The 15,669-nt window shown below is 44.3% G+C and overlaps 1 protein-coding gene across 10 annotated transcripts in view; it reads left to right on the top strand.

The window, feature by feature from the left end:
- FRMD4A (FERM domain containing 4A) overlaps nucleotides 1–15,669 on the top strand; it is a 466,908-nt gene that overhangs the window by 324,313 nt on the left and 126,926 nt on the right. For 9 of the 10 annotated variants that reach the window (XR_014261317.1, XR_014261318.1, XM_082452755.1 and 6 more), the window contains one exon: nucleotides 9,671–9,763. Coding sequence is in view for 7 of the 10 variants with exons in the window: in XM_082452755.1 (XP_082308881.1) it covers nucleotides 9,671–9,763 (93 nt within the window). In the remaining 3 variants the exon portion in view is untranslated. Of the gene's footprint in view, nucleotides 1–9,670; nucleotides 9,764–11,036; nucleotides 11,058–15,669 lie in introns of those variants that run through there. The other variant, XM_082452759.1, reaches the window with a different exon arrangement.

The following is a 15,669-nucleotide window of genomic DNA, read 5'->3' as shown; positions in this document are numbered from 1 at the left end:
ACCACAGAACGGTGCCTGGGCGGGGAGGCTTGGTCTAGGGTGGTGATCACAGGGCAGTAACCACTAGGCTTGCCCTGTGGCCCCGCCCCCCAGCCCTCACACTGGGCACCACTAGACACTAACACAAGATCATTTAATAACTGTGTTTTCAAATTGTGCATGTGTATTGTGTTGTGTGTGTGTGTGTGCGCACGCGTGTGATTTCTGCAGGTGCTACGCTGCATATTTTATAATAAAATGCATGGAACTTTCATCCTTTATTGCAACCCATGGTGTACTCCATGCATTTGCCTTTTTTCCTAATGCAAATCAAAACGAGACTAACTTAGAAAGTGCTATAAACTATAAAATACTGCACCAGTGTTAGGTATTCCCAGCAGTGTCATCATTCCTAGTAGTAGAATATATGACACCTAGGCCATATGTGTCATAGGTCAGTGAGTCTTTCAATATGAACTGCTGTTGATGACATTTTGTAGGCTCTGGACGGGCCTGGAGAAAAGAAACATAGAGCAGAATATAGACAAAATTGCAAGATTCTTTAAGTAGAGGTGTCCTGATCCCTAAGTTGTATTCATTAATAGTGTGTCCAAGGCCACAGTGCAAGACTCAGTGCCCAGAGAAGTTTCCTATTGTTAGTTAATCAACAATTGTGTGGGATTAATACTAGCTCCGCCTTCTTTTTCTTAATTCAATTTTTAAAACTTTTAATTTTGAAATAATTAGATTTACAGAACAAAGATAGTACAGAGAGTTCTCCTATACCCCTCACCCAGTTTCCCCTAATGTTAATATCCTACACACCATGTGATAATTATCAAAACTAAGAAATTAACATTGGAACTATATTAATAACTGAACTACAGACTTTATTCAAATTTCATCAGTTTCCCATGAATGTCTTTTTCTATTCCTGGATTCAAGTGCGTTTAGCCCCTTTTATTTTTAATAATTCTGCACAGATAAAAAGAGATATACAGGCATACCTCATTTTATTATGCTTTCCTTTATTGTACTTCACAGATACTGTGTTTTTTACAAATTGAAGGCGTGTGGCAAACCTGCATCGAGCAAGTCTGTCGGTGCCATTTTTCTAACATCATTTGCTCATTTCGTGTCTCTGTGTCACGTTTTGGTAATTCTCACAATACTTCAAACTTTTTCATTATTACTGTATTTGTTATGGTTTTCTGTGATCAGTGATCTTTGGTGTCACTTTTGCAAAAAGATTACAACTTACGGAAGGCTCAGATGATAGTTAGCACTTTCTAGCCATAAAGTATATTTAATTAAGGTATGTACCTTGTTTTTTTAGACATAATGCTATTGCACACTTAATAGACTACAGTATAGTGTAAACATAACTTTTATGTGCACTAGGAGACCAAAAAATTAGTGTGAGTCACTTTATTGTGACATTCACTTTATTTCGGTGGTCTGGAAGCAAACCCCCAATATCTCTGAGGTGTGTCTGTAGATGATTATCTGTGAATATCTGAATTGTGGTGATACATGCACACAATGACGTTTTGGTGGTCTTTAAAACATTCTGAGGCCAAGTAAGAGCCTAGTATAAATTTGATCTTAAAATAATTATTAATGTTTTGCTACAGACATGATCCTCGACCTTGACTCCACATTGAAGTCACCTAGGACACCTTATAAAATGCCAGTGCCTGGGCCCTACCCTCAGAAATTCTGATTTAATTGGTCTGAGTGTGGCCTGAGCATCAAGATTTTTGAAAGCTCCCCAAATGATTCTCAGATGCAGCCAAGTTTGAAAACCCCTGTTCTAGAGAAAGGGTAATGTTGGTGTAAATTACCTCTGCTCCCTCCCTCCAGATGCAGGAAGAGAAGCTGAGTTCACTCAAACTTTGAATGTTTGGGACCCATCAGGACACACACCAGGAACCTGCAAAGTTATAAACTCTCCCCAACTCCAGACTCTGGAAACCTGTTTGCAAACCAACTCAGAAGTTCAGATTTAATGTTTCCTTGAGTGCAAATAGAGTAATCAAGATTTTCATTTATCAAACATTGGTGTCCATCATTTAAGGAAAGTTATTTTTACATGTTATTTTCAAAATATTTCCACTGCTGTTTCAACAACCAAGTTGATTTTTTTTTTTCAGAACTTATGGTTCTGATTGATTGTACAATTTAAATCCATAAAGCCCTATTCTTGGTTATATGATCTAGTCTCAGTCATAATTTTTATTTCCTCTGTTTTGGTGTCTTTACAAAAAACTATATTGAGGTGTAATTGACATACTAAGCTATACATATTTAAAGTGTGCAATTCAAGGAGTTTAGACATAGACAAACACCTGTAACACCCAAGTTTTTAATTTTTTTTAAATTTTATATTGGACTATAGTTGACTTACAACGTTGTGTTAGTTTCGGGTGTACAGCAAGGTGATTCATTTACACGTATAGATATATCTATTCTTTTTCAAATTCTTTTCCCATTTAGGTTCTTATATAATATTGACATATGCAAACACCTGTAACACCCAAGTTTTTAATTTTTAAAATTAAAAAAAAATTGTTGACAGAGAATCCCATCATCAAAAGCAATAACTAAACAACTTTTAGACTATTCAGCAGAAGTTGTCAAACACACCCCAAGCTGAGGTCATGATTATGTAAAATATTTAAATTTGAATCTCTTCTTGTAAATGTTAAGGATTGTTTGTCAAATGCTGTAAATGAGTATCCATGTAAAAATACTTTAAGAAGTACTTCGGAAGTTGAGGGAAAAGGTTAAGAAACTCAGTTAGCCATTATTGCACATTTTCAAAGCCACATACAGTTAGAATGTATTTTCACCTACCAGTTAAGAAAATGAGCAGTTCTTAACCTCTTATTTAATCACAGACCCCTGTGAAATTTCAGTTACATTCCCTCACCTCCACAAATGTTTACAAACAAAATAATTAGTGCTTAAGTTTTAGAGGGTTCACAGATACTCTGAAGACAGAATCTAAGTTTAAGAACCAATTAAGGCTTTTTTTTTTTAAACAACATGCTATGTCTTAATTAATTGAGTCATGGATAGGTACTGTTTAGGGAGTGTGATTTATCTGGATAATTAAGGTCCAAAATGCCCCCAACACACTGGAAATACATCCGTAGACCCAACGCCAGGACAATGGGGAGACTCCTCTGTCCTACAGCGTCCTTGGGTCCTGCATCCCAGGACTGGCATTGACTGAGACATCTGGAAAGGGTCTAGTTGATGAGCATTTCCCAGTCATAAGCTAATGTACAATTTAAAAAATAAAGTAGAAAACCAATTTTCCAATTGCAGAAGAAACCTCCACAAGATGCAGCCCTGGGCATGTCATTCATTTAGAAATAGGTTTGGGATTTCCATTCATTAAATGCTCTGTACCATGAGACTAAGGAGAAAATCAATGGCTACAGCCTCGGTGCCTGGGTTGTAATAGCTGCTTCTGGGAACGCAGCATTCAGCCTTCGTTACCCCCTCGGAGGCGGCCTGCGTAGACCCTCAGATGCTGCGGAAAACAACAGAAACTTCTGTTCAGTAACTGGAAAGGGGCTTTAGCAGAACTCTTCCTGTGTGCAGCTAAGAGAAGTAAAAAAGAATGAGGCAACCAGAGGGGACCTTAGAGATCCTGGCTTTCTCCTGACCTTTTCCTTCCCAAAGCGAGTGGTTACGGGGGCACTCGGATCCTGGACGAGGTGAATTCTCATCGACTATGGAGATGGTTTAGTTAAGGCAGGAGCGGTGTCTATACGTGGAGGGCAGTCATGGCACCAACAGCAATATTGATCTGTGGGGCTTATCTGAGGCCAATGTATTCACTTCTTAGCAAATGTTTATTTAGCATCCACTGTTAAGCCTGGAGATACAGAAGTAACTGGCCTTTGACCCCTTGGAGAGCTTGTATTTTTAGTTTAGGAGGTAAATGTTAAGATAGAGTGTAGAAGGTACTAGAAAAGAAAATTTGGGATAGCCTTCAGAGGACATAGTGGAGCAAACAATTCCTCCGTATAATAAAAAATTAAAGGCATAAATTCAGATGGACAAAAGAGCCCATGATTTAGTCATCTGGGCTCGCCAGTACATTCCTTACCTTTATCTGTGTGCGTGCATCTCTCTTGCAGGCTCTCTCTCTGTCACTCATACACTCAACATATCAATACTTGAAAGCCATTATTTGAGGGATTCTAGCTAAATCAGTATGCCTGAGCTGTCCTTCCTGAGCCCACATACTTCTGATTCAAAGACACTGAAGAGCAATATCTTCTTCCTTTTGAAGAACTCTCCACCCCCTCTCTCCATCCAGTGACATCTGTAAGAATTTCATCTCTTGTTTAGACTTTCTTTGGAAGCTCATTCCATACGAATCAGCTGTCTACAATAAAAACCTCTGAAGGCACAGAGTCTCATTCTACCCTGGGGTCCAAAAAGTGATGGGTTCAGATAGACTTATCACACACCTCCACCCTCCAGTGACTTTCTTCGAAGAAAGCTCTCCTTAAGGCCATCTCTATTGAAGGTGCCAATGCTTGGACCAAAAATCTATTTGTATTATATGTAGAAGCTAAAAGCAATCTGTTAAATAAATGCATCCAATTTCTGTTGCCTGGAAGCAACTGCATATTTATTACTGACCTAACAGTTTGACCTATTGCCACCATAAACCAAATGGGGGGTGTTATCTCGCTCAGCTTTAAAGATAGTTATCAGTCAAGCAATAACAAAAATACCCTGAGGGTCTGCTGGGACTTTTTTTTTTTTTTTTTTTTTTTTTGCTTTGTTATCGGCAAATGCACTGATGTGCATTCTCAAATGAAAAATCAATGAGATAATGAAATCCAAGCTATCGGGGATCTCTTAGTTAAACTGTATAGAGAAAATACTTCTTTTACTCTTTGCTTCCCATCCCACCCTAGCTTAAAGGAAAAAAAGAAAAAGAAAAAAGAGGTTTGAGGAAGAGACCTGATGTCAGGAACGTGAGGTGTTACATATGAAAGAAAAAAATCCCAGACATCGAGGAATCCTTGATACTGTTGGGTGTAGGAAATGTGACTTTGAACCCAACGCAATCAGCAGAAAATATTTTAACAAGTTGGAAAGTGGTGGCCTCAGAACTGGGGTTTTTAATCCATCTCTTAGCTTTTGCCTAAATATTGGGCAGTTATCCTGAGGGACCTGGGGTGGGTCACTGGTCCCTCAGTCCTTCCCTTTGTAGCACCTTCAGTGGAGAGATTTTTTTACAGGCACATAAAGTGGAAGGAGTGACTTCCTTCCACCTGAGGGTCCCGGGACTCCAGGTGCAGGAAGCCCACCTCCCCGCAGATATTGGAACCCTGCCTCTGTCTGTGTGTGTGTGTGTGTGTGTGTGTGTGTGTGTGTGTGTGTGATGCCATCCCTCACAGAACTGGGGTTGAGGAATCCAAGTAGGGCACATGGGGGAAGGAAATTCATTTTTCTTCCAAGGCCAACTATTCACTTTAGGGGGAGTTCTGGCCTCCTTGTTCTTTCTGGTTTTTGACCATTTTCTCACTTTCTAGTCATTTCATGGCTTGATCAGTGCTAAACTAATATATGGCTGGGAACCAAGGAATTCGTCCCTAGAGTGCTGTTGTTTTAAAAAGTTGAGTGTAGGGAATGAAATTACCTAGGGAGGGGGGATCCATCTACCTATTTGTCCTCTGATAACGTGGATGAAGAAGATGGGCAGTGAGCAAACCCAGTAGAGCGGTACCCAAGTGCTGTGCATGTCTGTGTCTCTTCAAGCAAAAGGTCCCCATTTTCAGGTTCTCCACCAAGTGAATTACGGCCCCCAGAAGCCAAGTCAAACCCCCAGTGGTCTGAGTGGTCAGAAATGCTGTGCCCTTGGGGTGGGGTGAGGATTTCTCAAGCCTGGCCCATTGACTGATCTTGAGAGCACAGGTAAAACATTCCATCTCTTGGTTCCTCCTTATTCCTTGAGTTTGGGACCAGAGGAAAACCACTGTGCCCCATTCTAGTCTGTCTTTCTTGAGAGGATCCTTAAGAGGTTATCTCGCCAGACTCTTTATCAAGAATTATTGCCAGGCAAAAGATTAAAATTTAAATCTGCATGGTCATTGAATGGATTTCTGTTCCGAGTTTTTGCATATTCTGTATTTATTTGGCCTTATTCATTACAGGGCCAAACTAACAGCCAACGTTGTTTCCATCCCCCCTGTGACCCTGAGGCCACACTCTGAATCACTTCCTTTATGTAACTCTCACATCCCAAGCCAACATTCTCCCTGTCCTTAATCACCCGGGGGGGCCAGTTACCAGAGAACCAGGGACAGCTCTTATGCCTCAGGGTCCACCAGGATTGTTCAGACTAGCCAATCCTAAGCTGTTCCCCCTGCCTTTTCCACAAAAACCCTAAAAAAGTCTCTGGCCTATGTCTTCCCCATATTCCTTTCTGCCTTATGACCAACACTGGTGCTTCTCCTCATGGCCCTGCGTGGTGTAGGTGCCTCTCATTTCCAGGAAACTGTGAGGAACATTAAACTTTCCCTTCAGTGGCATTGACCTCTCTGTGTTGTCACTCAGTCACTTTTATAAATTAAGATCAGGGCACAAATCAGCTGCTTTTGGAGGTAGTTATCCGATCAATGAGCAAGTACTTTCGAGTCCATAGTATTTGCCAACTGCTGTGCTAAGATCTGGGGATGATTTTTTTTGTTTGTTTAATGTTGAAAACTTACAACTTAGATGGAGAGACAGGTCATGTTTTTTTAAATAACTAATTGCACAAGGCAGTGCTAAGTGCCTTGCAGATGACACAAACCAGAAGCTCTGGAGATGTTTGAAAGAAACCCCAGACGTAGGCAATCAAGGAAGACTTCACTAAAAGTAAGACTTGAACTCAGCCTTGAACAATGGCTATCATTCAGATAAAGAGGATGGAGAGACTGTTCCAATGAGGAGAAACCGCATGATCAAAGTCCTGGGGTGAGTGTGCATATGGCGTGTTTGCAAGAGGCTGAGCACAGAGAGAGAATCCTAGGAGATTTGGGACATTTTCAGAGGCTGGAAAGCAGGGGCTATAGCTTATTACTCCCCAATGATGAGGTCGTTTGTCTTACCTTCCAATTAATCAAAAATGCACATGCTGTCACCTTATAGGATAGATCTCTCTGTGCTTTTCAGATATAAAAAGTCTGTTGAGGAAAAGTGTGTACACAGAGTAAGTTCCGTAGACTTCGGGAAGTGCAGCAGCAGAGGTGTGCCTGGGATGGGTGCCGTGTGAGTCCAGAGGAGGACCCACAGCCCAGGCTGGTGTGTGGTGTGAGGGAAGGGGTGTCGGGGAAGGATTTCTGGAGGAGACATAGGAGAGCTGGGTCTTGAAGGATGGGCCAGACTTCGCTGTGCTGTGAAAGAGAGGAAAGGCATTTTAGGCAGAGGGAACAGCATGAGCTAAGGTGCAGAGGTTTGAAACAACATGATCCCCGAGGGGCATTGTCGGCATTCAGGTGTGACCAGAGACAACAGCGGCCTCCAGGCCTTCTGTTTCCAGATCCCATGTCCCATTGGACGAGAATTTATCCCGCCTTTCTGGAAGATGTTGGTCCAGTCGTTTTGCTTAGAAAACTTCTTTTTTCATTCTTTTTTTTACCCTTACTATACTCAGAGAAGAGTCACCAAGCATGAAACATAAAGTTAATAGAAAAAAATTTCTGTCTAGGTGAAAATTCTTGGAGAAAGAGGCCAGGTTCCTCAGGCGGACACTCTTCCAAAGCAGCTCTCATCCTCACCCCTAGAGCCACAGGTGTAGGCTTAATTGAAGAAAGGATTTGCTTTTTTGTGCAAAAGGTGCAGTTTGAATGACATCTCAAAAGGGAGATGGAAGCCTCTGGAGTGTTCTCTAGCTTTCATTTTTTGGAGGCTTAGAGGAGCAAACGTTTTAATACAGTGATGCAACAGCTTTTGTTTAATAAGCGCCAGCCTTTCACACAGGTATCTACATTATAAACATCAGTGTTACTCAGCATCAGGCCCTGAGGAAATGTTGTGCAGTTGTGTCTGTTCGGCATGAGCTTACTAAGTCAAGGCGGTTATAGGACTCTGAGACCTCCAGGATGATGGACCGAGATTGGGGAAGGAGAGGAGAGGAAAAGGACAAGGGTAGATTGCTCTGCTCCTACTTGTTCTGTGATCCTGCCTTGCTCTTCAAAGACCAACCTCCTCAACTTGACTCCAAGGCCTTGGTCACCACTCTCCAGCCTCATCCCTTTCTACTCTCATGACACCAAGATTTCTTCCCACCTCAGGGCATTTGCACATGCTGACCCCGCCGCTTGGAAAGTGGTTTCCCCTTCCTCTTTGCTTTCCTCTTGTCATTCTTCAAATCTCAATCAGACGTCAAGCAGTACTTCTCAGGCCTCAGGACTAGATCAGGTTCTTACAGGTTCTCGTAACTCATCGTCCTAATACTATTAGTAATTACATAATTGTGGAAATAGTTGCTGAGTGTCTGTCTCCTAACGAGAATATAAGCATCAGGGGAATAGGGACTGTGTTGATTTCACTTACTGCTACATCTCCAGACCCTTATTTGAAGAAGGTGGTCAATTAATTTTATGGAAGGAGGCAGGGAGAGAGGGAGGGAAGGAAGAAATAAATGCAGAAGTGACCCCATTTATATATCATCAGATATTTCCGTGGTTCACTTTAAAATAGCTTTAATGAGGTAAAGTTGACATGCAATAAACTGCATAAAGTGTACAGTTTCGTAAGTATTGACATACGTCTACACCCATGAAACCATCACCACCATCAAGATAATGAACGTCTCCATCCCAACCAAAAGTTTCCTTGTCCTCCCTGTGATTCCCCCCCATCACCCACCCCCAGGCAACCACCAATCTGCTTTCTGTCACTGCAGATTAGTTTGTACTTTCTAAAGGTTTCTATAAATGGAATCATACAGTCTGTACTCTCTATTGTCGGGCTTCTTTCGTTCAGCATAATTATCTTGAGATTCGTCTTTGTTGCTGTGTGTATTAATAGCTCATTGTCTTTATCACTGGGTAGTACTCCATTCTATAACTCTATCATAATTGGTCCATTCCCCCGTTGGTGAAAATTTGGGTTGTTTCACGTTTGGAGCGGTTACAAATAAAGTGAACATCTGTGTGTAAAAGTCTTTGCGTGGACGCCTGCTTTCATTTCTCTTGGGTAAATACCTAGGAGTGGAGTGGCTGGGTGGTATGGTCGGTGTACACTTCATTTTGAAAGAAACTGTCTCTGATTCACTTTGCACCCCATCTGCTTCCAGCAAGATGTTGTGAAGATTGCTAACATGTTTCTGAAGTGTGTATGGAGGCCTTCAGGAGAAAAGGCAGTCAGGAGTGTGGTGGTTAGGGAATTCAGGACAAGAAAGAGAGTATGATTGCCTTTTCATTTTAGTGCCATTGAGGAAATGGACTGGGGATCTCAAACCCCCGACTTTGACTGTCATGCAGTATCTCCCGCTGACGCAGTATTCCCCCGATAATTCCCTTGGGTTCTGCAAATACTGAGCACTTAAGAGTGAGGCAGAGGGCCACGTTTATCTGTGGTCCGGCATGTTTTGCAGCACATATACCTTCGTCCCAAGACACTCCGGCAAAACCCAAAGCCCTAACCCACTGGTCTCTCTTTTCCTCAGGGGACACTTAAACTGGCTTCAACTAGATCGAAGAGTCTTGGAACACGACTTCCCCAAAAAGTCGGGACCAGTGGTTTTATACTTTTGTGTCAGGTATGTACATTGGGTATCCATCCTTTCGCTTTTTTTTTTTTTTTTCCCCTCTTTTGTCAGAAAAGTCTGGGAGGGTAGAGAGATCAAAGAAAAGGGAAGTCAAGTTTGTCTTGGTTCACTGCCAGGAATAGAGGTTGTGGTATAGCTTCATTCCCAGCAGATGTAAACACAGGGCGTGAGTGTGTAAGGCATGTCGGCGTGTGTGCGTGGACACACAAGTTTGTGCTCTGACAATAGGATGCTTGTGTGGAATGAAAATAAAACCCTTTTTCTTTTGCTTTTTTGCGGGGGAAGGAGGGCATATATCTCAAAGGAAACTAAGTCTCTGAGAATAACACAAATCCGTGGTTTCTTTTGGCGGCCTTCGAAGCTACATAGCAAAAGTCTGCGTATTCTTTCCTTCTGTCACAAGTGCTGCTTGGCATCTTGAAACTTGCCTGTTTTATCCCAGATAGGAATAGTTGAAACCCAGCAGCAAACCACAGATTAACGCATTTCCTACTAAGGGAGGCTATGGTGTAATAATATATCAGAAACGATAGTCATTTTCTGTTCATTAACGTACTGTAAGAAGTTTTATTTCGTGACTGCAGGTAACTGTATGATTCTTAGAGTTCATATCTGCAACAGTCTTATGAAGTCAACCAGGCTGACCACTTGGGTTTGCAGAAGGTTGTGTGAAGCCAGAGGGGGATCATGTCATGGGTTCAAGGGCAAAGTACAAATCGCGCGTAGCAAAGCCAGGATCTGAGCCCCCAGACCTGGCGGCTCCCTGAGCACCCAGTCTGGGGAGCCATCAGGCTGCTTCTGTCTACACAGCTGCAGAGGTACTTGGGTTCACGTGTCTAACCCTTCCACTCAATGCATAGACCCAGCACTTTTTAAAAATGGGAACAGAAATTCAACAGCAGGACACCAATGCTTCACAATTCAGTTCCTCCTAAAAAGCACAGCCAAGAACACAGTTTTAAGCGTACCCGTCCTGATACAGCGAAAGGCAAACATCAGAGGTAAAGGGTCCCTTTCACAGGCGGGAGTGTGTGTCATTATCTCAGCTGGTTGAGTAAATTTAAACTTGCATTTAATCCCTTTTTGATTTGTTTAACAGCTGCAAACATAGCAGAGCTAATCTTCGCCATTTCCATCCCTGATGGGCATGATTTCAGTGTCATCTTCTCTTTAATGGCGGCTCCTTTTTCTCAGATAAATGGAAAAGTCATCCTATACAGCCAAGAGGAACAGTAGCGCCGGGAGGGGTGGCGGCATCAAGGGCGACACGGTTGCATTTAAGCAGGTCATTAACCCGCAGTGGGAGATGGGTGCGTACACTTGCCATGGATCAGGCCCCCCTCCTTCGTGATGCTTTTTGCGAACATTAGCCAAGAAGAGAAAACACTGGGCTGGTTGCATATTAGCTGTTTTTTTTCAAGTGTCTGTTATGAGTTGAGTTATTTGTGGGTTTGGGGAGCAAGCCTTGGAGAAAAGCCTGGAACGCCGTGAGATTGCTGGGTTGAAGTGTTTGTGGCCGAGGTTCTGCGTGCAGATGGGTCCAGATCACTCCAAGCCAACGTCTCTGCATGGAACCAGGTACACAGAGAACTGCCAAGGTAGATCCAGCCTAACAGTAGAACTGGGGACGGGGTGACTGAAGACCCAGGGACATGCGTTTTCCTAGTTGGCCAAAGCAGGCGCCTCCCCAAATGCTCATTAGGAAAAACTCTCCGAATTCACATTTAGGGATGGACATCTTACAGAAATACAAGGCAGAGCTTTCTCTAGCTCATCCTGCAAGCGGATCTTTCTGGAGAGCCCCAGGTTTCTATTTCCAGTGACCTCTTGGCCACCTGCGTACATCAAACTCAACGGGTCCAAAGCCAAATTCATCATTCTCCCAGCCACCCCCCACCTCCCCAAACCTGTGGTCCCATCAAATCTGACGTCATTATCCATTCAGTTATATAGGCTTAAATCTTAAAATCTGTCCCCCTTTCCTCTCCCTCAAATTCTTACGGGCATGAATTCTCTGCTGCTACTTAGGAAATCTCTCTCCGCCCTGCCTTCTCCTCTTTATTACGTGAACTCAGGCCCTCATCTTCTGTCACCTAAATTTTTACGACCGCCTCCCGGCGTGGGTGTCTCCCTGGCGCTGGCCACGAAGGATCCTGGTTCCCGGAACCCCCGCTCGCCCGAGTCCCCACTTTGCAGCCGGCTGAACAGCATGGTATCAAAATACTGATAATTTGTCTTCTCCCAGAGAGGAAGCAGGTTCTCCCACAGGGGTGAATTCCGCACTTTTACCTTGATTTTCAGCCTGGGAAGAATTCCCAATTTATAACTCGGTGCCTTTCTGAGGATGCCTATAGGCTATTTTCTACAACCGAGTGGTATGACAAATTATCTTCATAAAAGACCCGGACCTTGGAATATGCTGGAGTCTCTAAAAGAGCTTCTGACCAGCTGGGCTCTTTCCCTGCGCGTACACACTGACCTTTCTAAACAAGAACCCAGCTGTCCATCACCCGTGCACCCCTGAAGCAGGCTGACTCCCCAGCCCCTCATCGCCTTTCTCCTTTCCTTTAAACACCTATATGTTACATCTATATAACACGTGTACAGTTACATAGGAGAATAAAAGCAAAATAGAACCACCTGATAAAAGAGACCGTGGAAAAGATCAGCTGCCCTAAGCCAAGATTTAAGAATTCATGGAGTGGACATCTTAACCCTGTGTCACCGAGGATCTACGTTTGGGCTGCCACCCAGCATAGCTTGTTACTTGGCATTTATATATTCTTCCGCTGCGATGCATATTCAAAACATCTGTGAGAGTGAGGGCAGAATTATGGCCTCCGTTCAACCAATTAGGAAAAATAAGACCCAAATATATTAAATAACGTGAATTGGAACTCACAGAATTTTGCTTCATCCTCTAAGCCAGGAAATAAGCATTTCCTCCTTGGAGGGTGTGAAAGTGGCTGCAGGACAGTCTCAGAATGACAGGAAGGAGGGCTAAGAACCTGTCTTCACGGACCCGTTATTTAGCCTCACAGGGACTTGATCCCTGCAATTCTCATCAGTCAAATGACCAGGAATGGTCACAGTGGCATCAGGGTCTTAATAATTACCTAAAAAGGAAAAAGGTCAGAGAAGAGGGAACTGTCCATTATTACGGATGAATTATCTTCACAACAATCCTTGAAACAGGTATTATTTTTCCTAATCAAGATAAGGAGATGGGGGCCCAAGATGTTTAGGTAGATTCTGCCCCCAGGCATGGCTGGTAAGTTATTGTATCGGTTCAGCCAAATCTGACCCCAGTGGTGGGGGCCCACCCCTTACACCACGCGACCTCCGTCTCACAAGTGAAAAGTGACATCAGGATTGCTAACCAGAGAGCCTGCCGTTGCTGCCTGTGCGGCAGGGCCAGAGGACCCAAGTTGAGGTCACTGACCTTGGCCCATCTCGGCTCCACGCTTGGCCACACCTGCAGCACCAGCGTCCATCTGCAAAGGACAGAAGCCCCCACCTCTGGGCAAGAGGTGTCGTGGAGAGCAGCCCTCCCAGGCCTGACCTCGCTGCTCTGGAGCTACCCAACTCAGCACCATGACAGAGTGCCCCCTGCGGGGGACAAAGCAACCTGTAGTCCCAAAGCTTGGCGGCCCTATTGGAAACCACCTTGGTGGAGGAAGGGGCATCCTCAGTGGGAAAGCAGGCGTTTTCAGAAGCTGAGGTGTGTGCTGTTAGTCCCACTTGAGAAAGACTTGCCATCTGCTGACAAGGGGGACGTCCAGTGGGGAAGCGTTCTGCCCTGCCCTGTGCTCTCTCCTCTTCTACAAAGAACACTCCTCAGTCCCACCAGCCCCTTTTTGTCACCCTGAGCTGCGTCACTGCTGGGCCTTAAGAGCCAAAAGCCACTCTCATTTCAACTGTGAGGTGTCAACAGCTTTCTCACTTGTGAACTCCATGCTACGTACTCACCATTATCGATGGATTCGGTTGTTGATTCACGGATATTCATTGGCACTTGCTATGTTCTAGGTACCATTTGAAGAGGTAGGAAGAGAGAAGTGAACAGGTGAACAAGCACCATCCCCAGCTTCCAAGGTCTCTGTCTGTCTCTTACACACACACACACACACACACACCCACCCCCCTCATCCCATCTTCCGTGGCTGGTGGGTCCACCTGCCCTCCAGTTCCAGCCCCTCCCACCACCTCAGGGAGCTCTAGTCTCCCCTCCCTTTTTCTCTATCTTAAGGTGCTTCTCCACTGACCCCTCCCCTCCACGGTGCTCCCACCCTTACAAAAGTAATTACCCTCCCTGACTTGTCTCCTCCTACAGCTACCACCCCTGTTCCCCCTTCTGTTCACAGCAAAGGTTCAGAAGGATGGACTTGCTGCCCCCTTTCCCATGTCCCATTGATCCCTCAGTCTCTGGGAGTCCAGCTTCTGGTCCCATCACCCCCATGGTCACTGGAGGTCTCTGGGCACCAAATTCCACAGGCGCTTCTCTGCCCTCCCCTATCTGAATCAAATAATATCATCATCTTTCTGCCCCCAATTCGCTCTTCTTTCCCTGACACCTCCTTATCTCTGCCATGGACACCACCACCCATGCAGCCCCCCAAGCCAGGAACTTGAAAGTCGGCTTTGAAGTCATCTGCTGTCTCCCACCTGCTCCCTTCTCTGGCCTCTTATGCATGAACTCCTCTTGTTTTCATGTCTTTAAGAGCTCCATCCCTTACTTTCCATGCACACCCTCCCTGGCTATAATTAGGGCCTTCATAAGCCTCTCCTGGTCCTGAAATCTCCTTGTTCATCTCTGCTTCTGGTCTTGGCCCCTTCCATTCTATCCTATGTGTTGCCACTGAGCACCTTTCTAGAATTCTTATCTGATCCCCTACTCATGGTGTTCCTGGCTTTCCATTATCGTGCTAAGGCCGCCCTCCGCATGTCCCTTGTGACCTGGCTTGTGCATGCCCGTCCAGCCTCATCTCTCCCCACTTCCTGCCCCCTCACACACATCCGTTACAAGCAGCCCAGTGATCAATGTATGACCAAGATCGAACTCAACGACAAGACCCTTGTTTAATGCTGTGAAGCAAGCTCCCCAAACTGAGAACAATGACCCTCTGGTAGTGTCCACCAGGCAAGCTTAAGAAATAGGTCGAGAAAAAATAGAAGGAAAATATGCCTACCCACCCAAGGGAGCCCCTCTGTCCTTTTTTTTTTTTTGTAGATACAAGTTTATGCTCAGGACGATTCCTCCATGTCTGGGCTGTTCCTTTCATTGTGTATTCTCCAGCCATGTCCTTGGAGCTCTGGTCATCGACAGTGTTTATAGGAAAATAAATAGAGATTAGATATGTCTCCTCAAACTTAGAGTTTCACAAACAATAAACAAAAGTGAGCTACAGAAAAGAAAAAAAAAAAAAAAAGAAAGAGAGGAGATGCCAGGAAGCTTTAATCTGGGAGAGGGGATTTTACAATTGAGTTCATGACCTGACTGTTGGTGTCTTTCCTGGCTGATTAAGACAGCAAGTGCTGTTTCCTGTCACTCACGGTAACAATGATGGCATGGATCTAAAACGAGGTGCCTGCTAACCAGAACTTGCTAGATCTCAACTGGGTGTCCCAGTTAGGATTTGCAGCACTGTGGAAATTCTCAACATCAGAGATACTTGGCCGCAGAAACTCACAGCAGTATTAATTATCCTTCTCATTACGATCGCTCCTTTTTGCTACCAAAAGCAGGCCTTCCAAATGTGACATTTGTGTTCATTACAAAGTGAAATCACTGGGCCATTTAATTAACACTTGCTGTAAATAGTCAGTGATTCCCAAGTGCCAAGGGGTGGATGTGAGAGGGAGGAGGAGGAGCGAGGGGGCCCAGTGGAGGAAACCTA

The sequence above is a fragment of the Balaenoptera physalus genome, assembly GCF_965194825.1.
Source record: "Balaenoptera physalus genome assembly, chromosome: 2".
In the NCBI taxonomy this organism is placed as follows: domain Eukaryota; kingdom Metazoa; phylum Chordata; class Mammalia; order Artiodactyla; family Balaenopteridae; genus Balaenoptera; species Balaenoptera physalus.
This window is presented reverse-complemented; position numbering and strand designations above follow the sequence as displayed.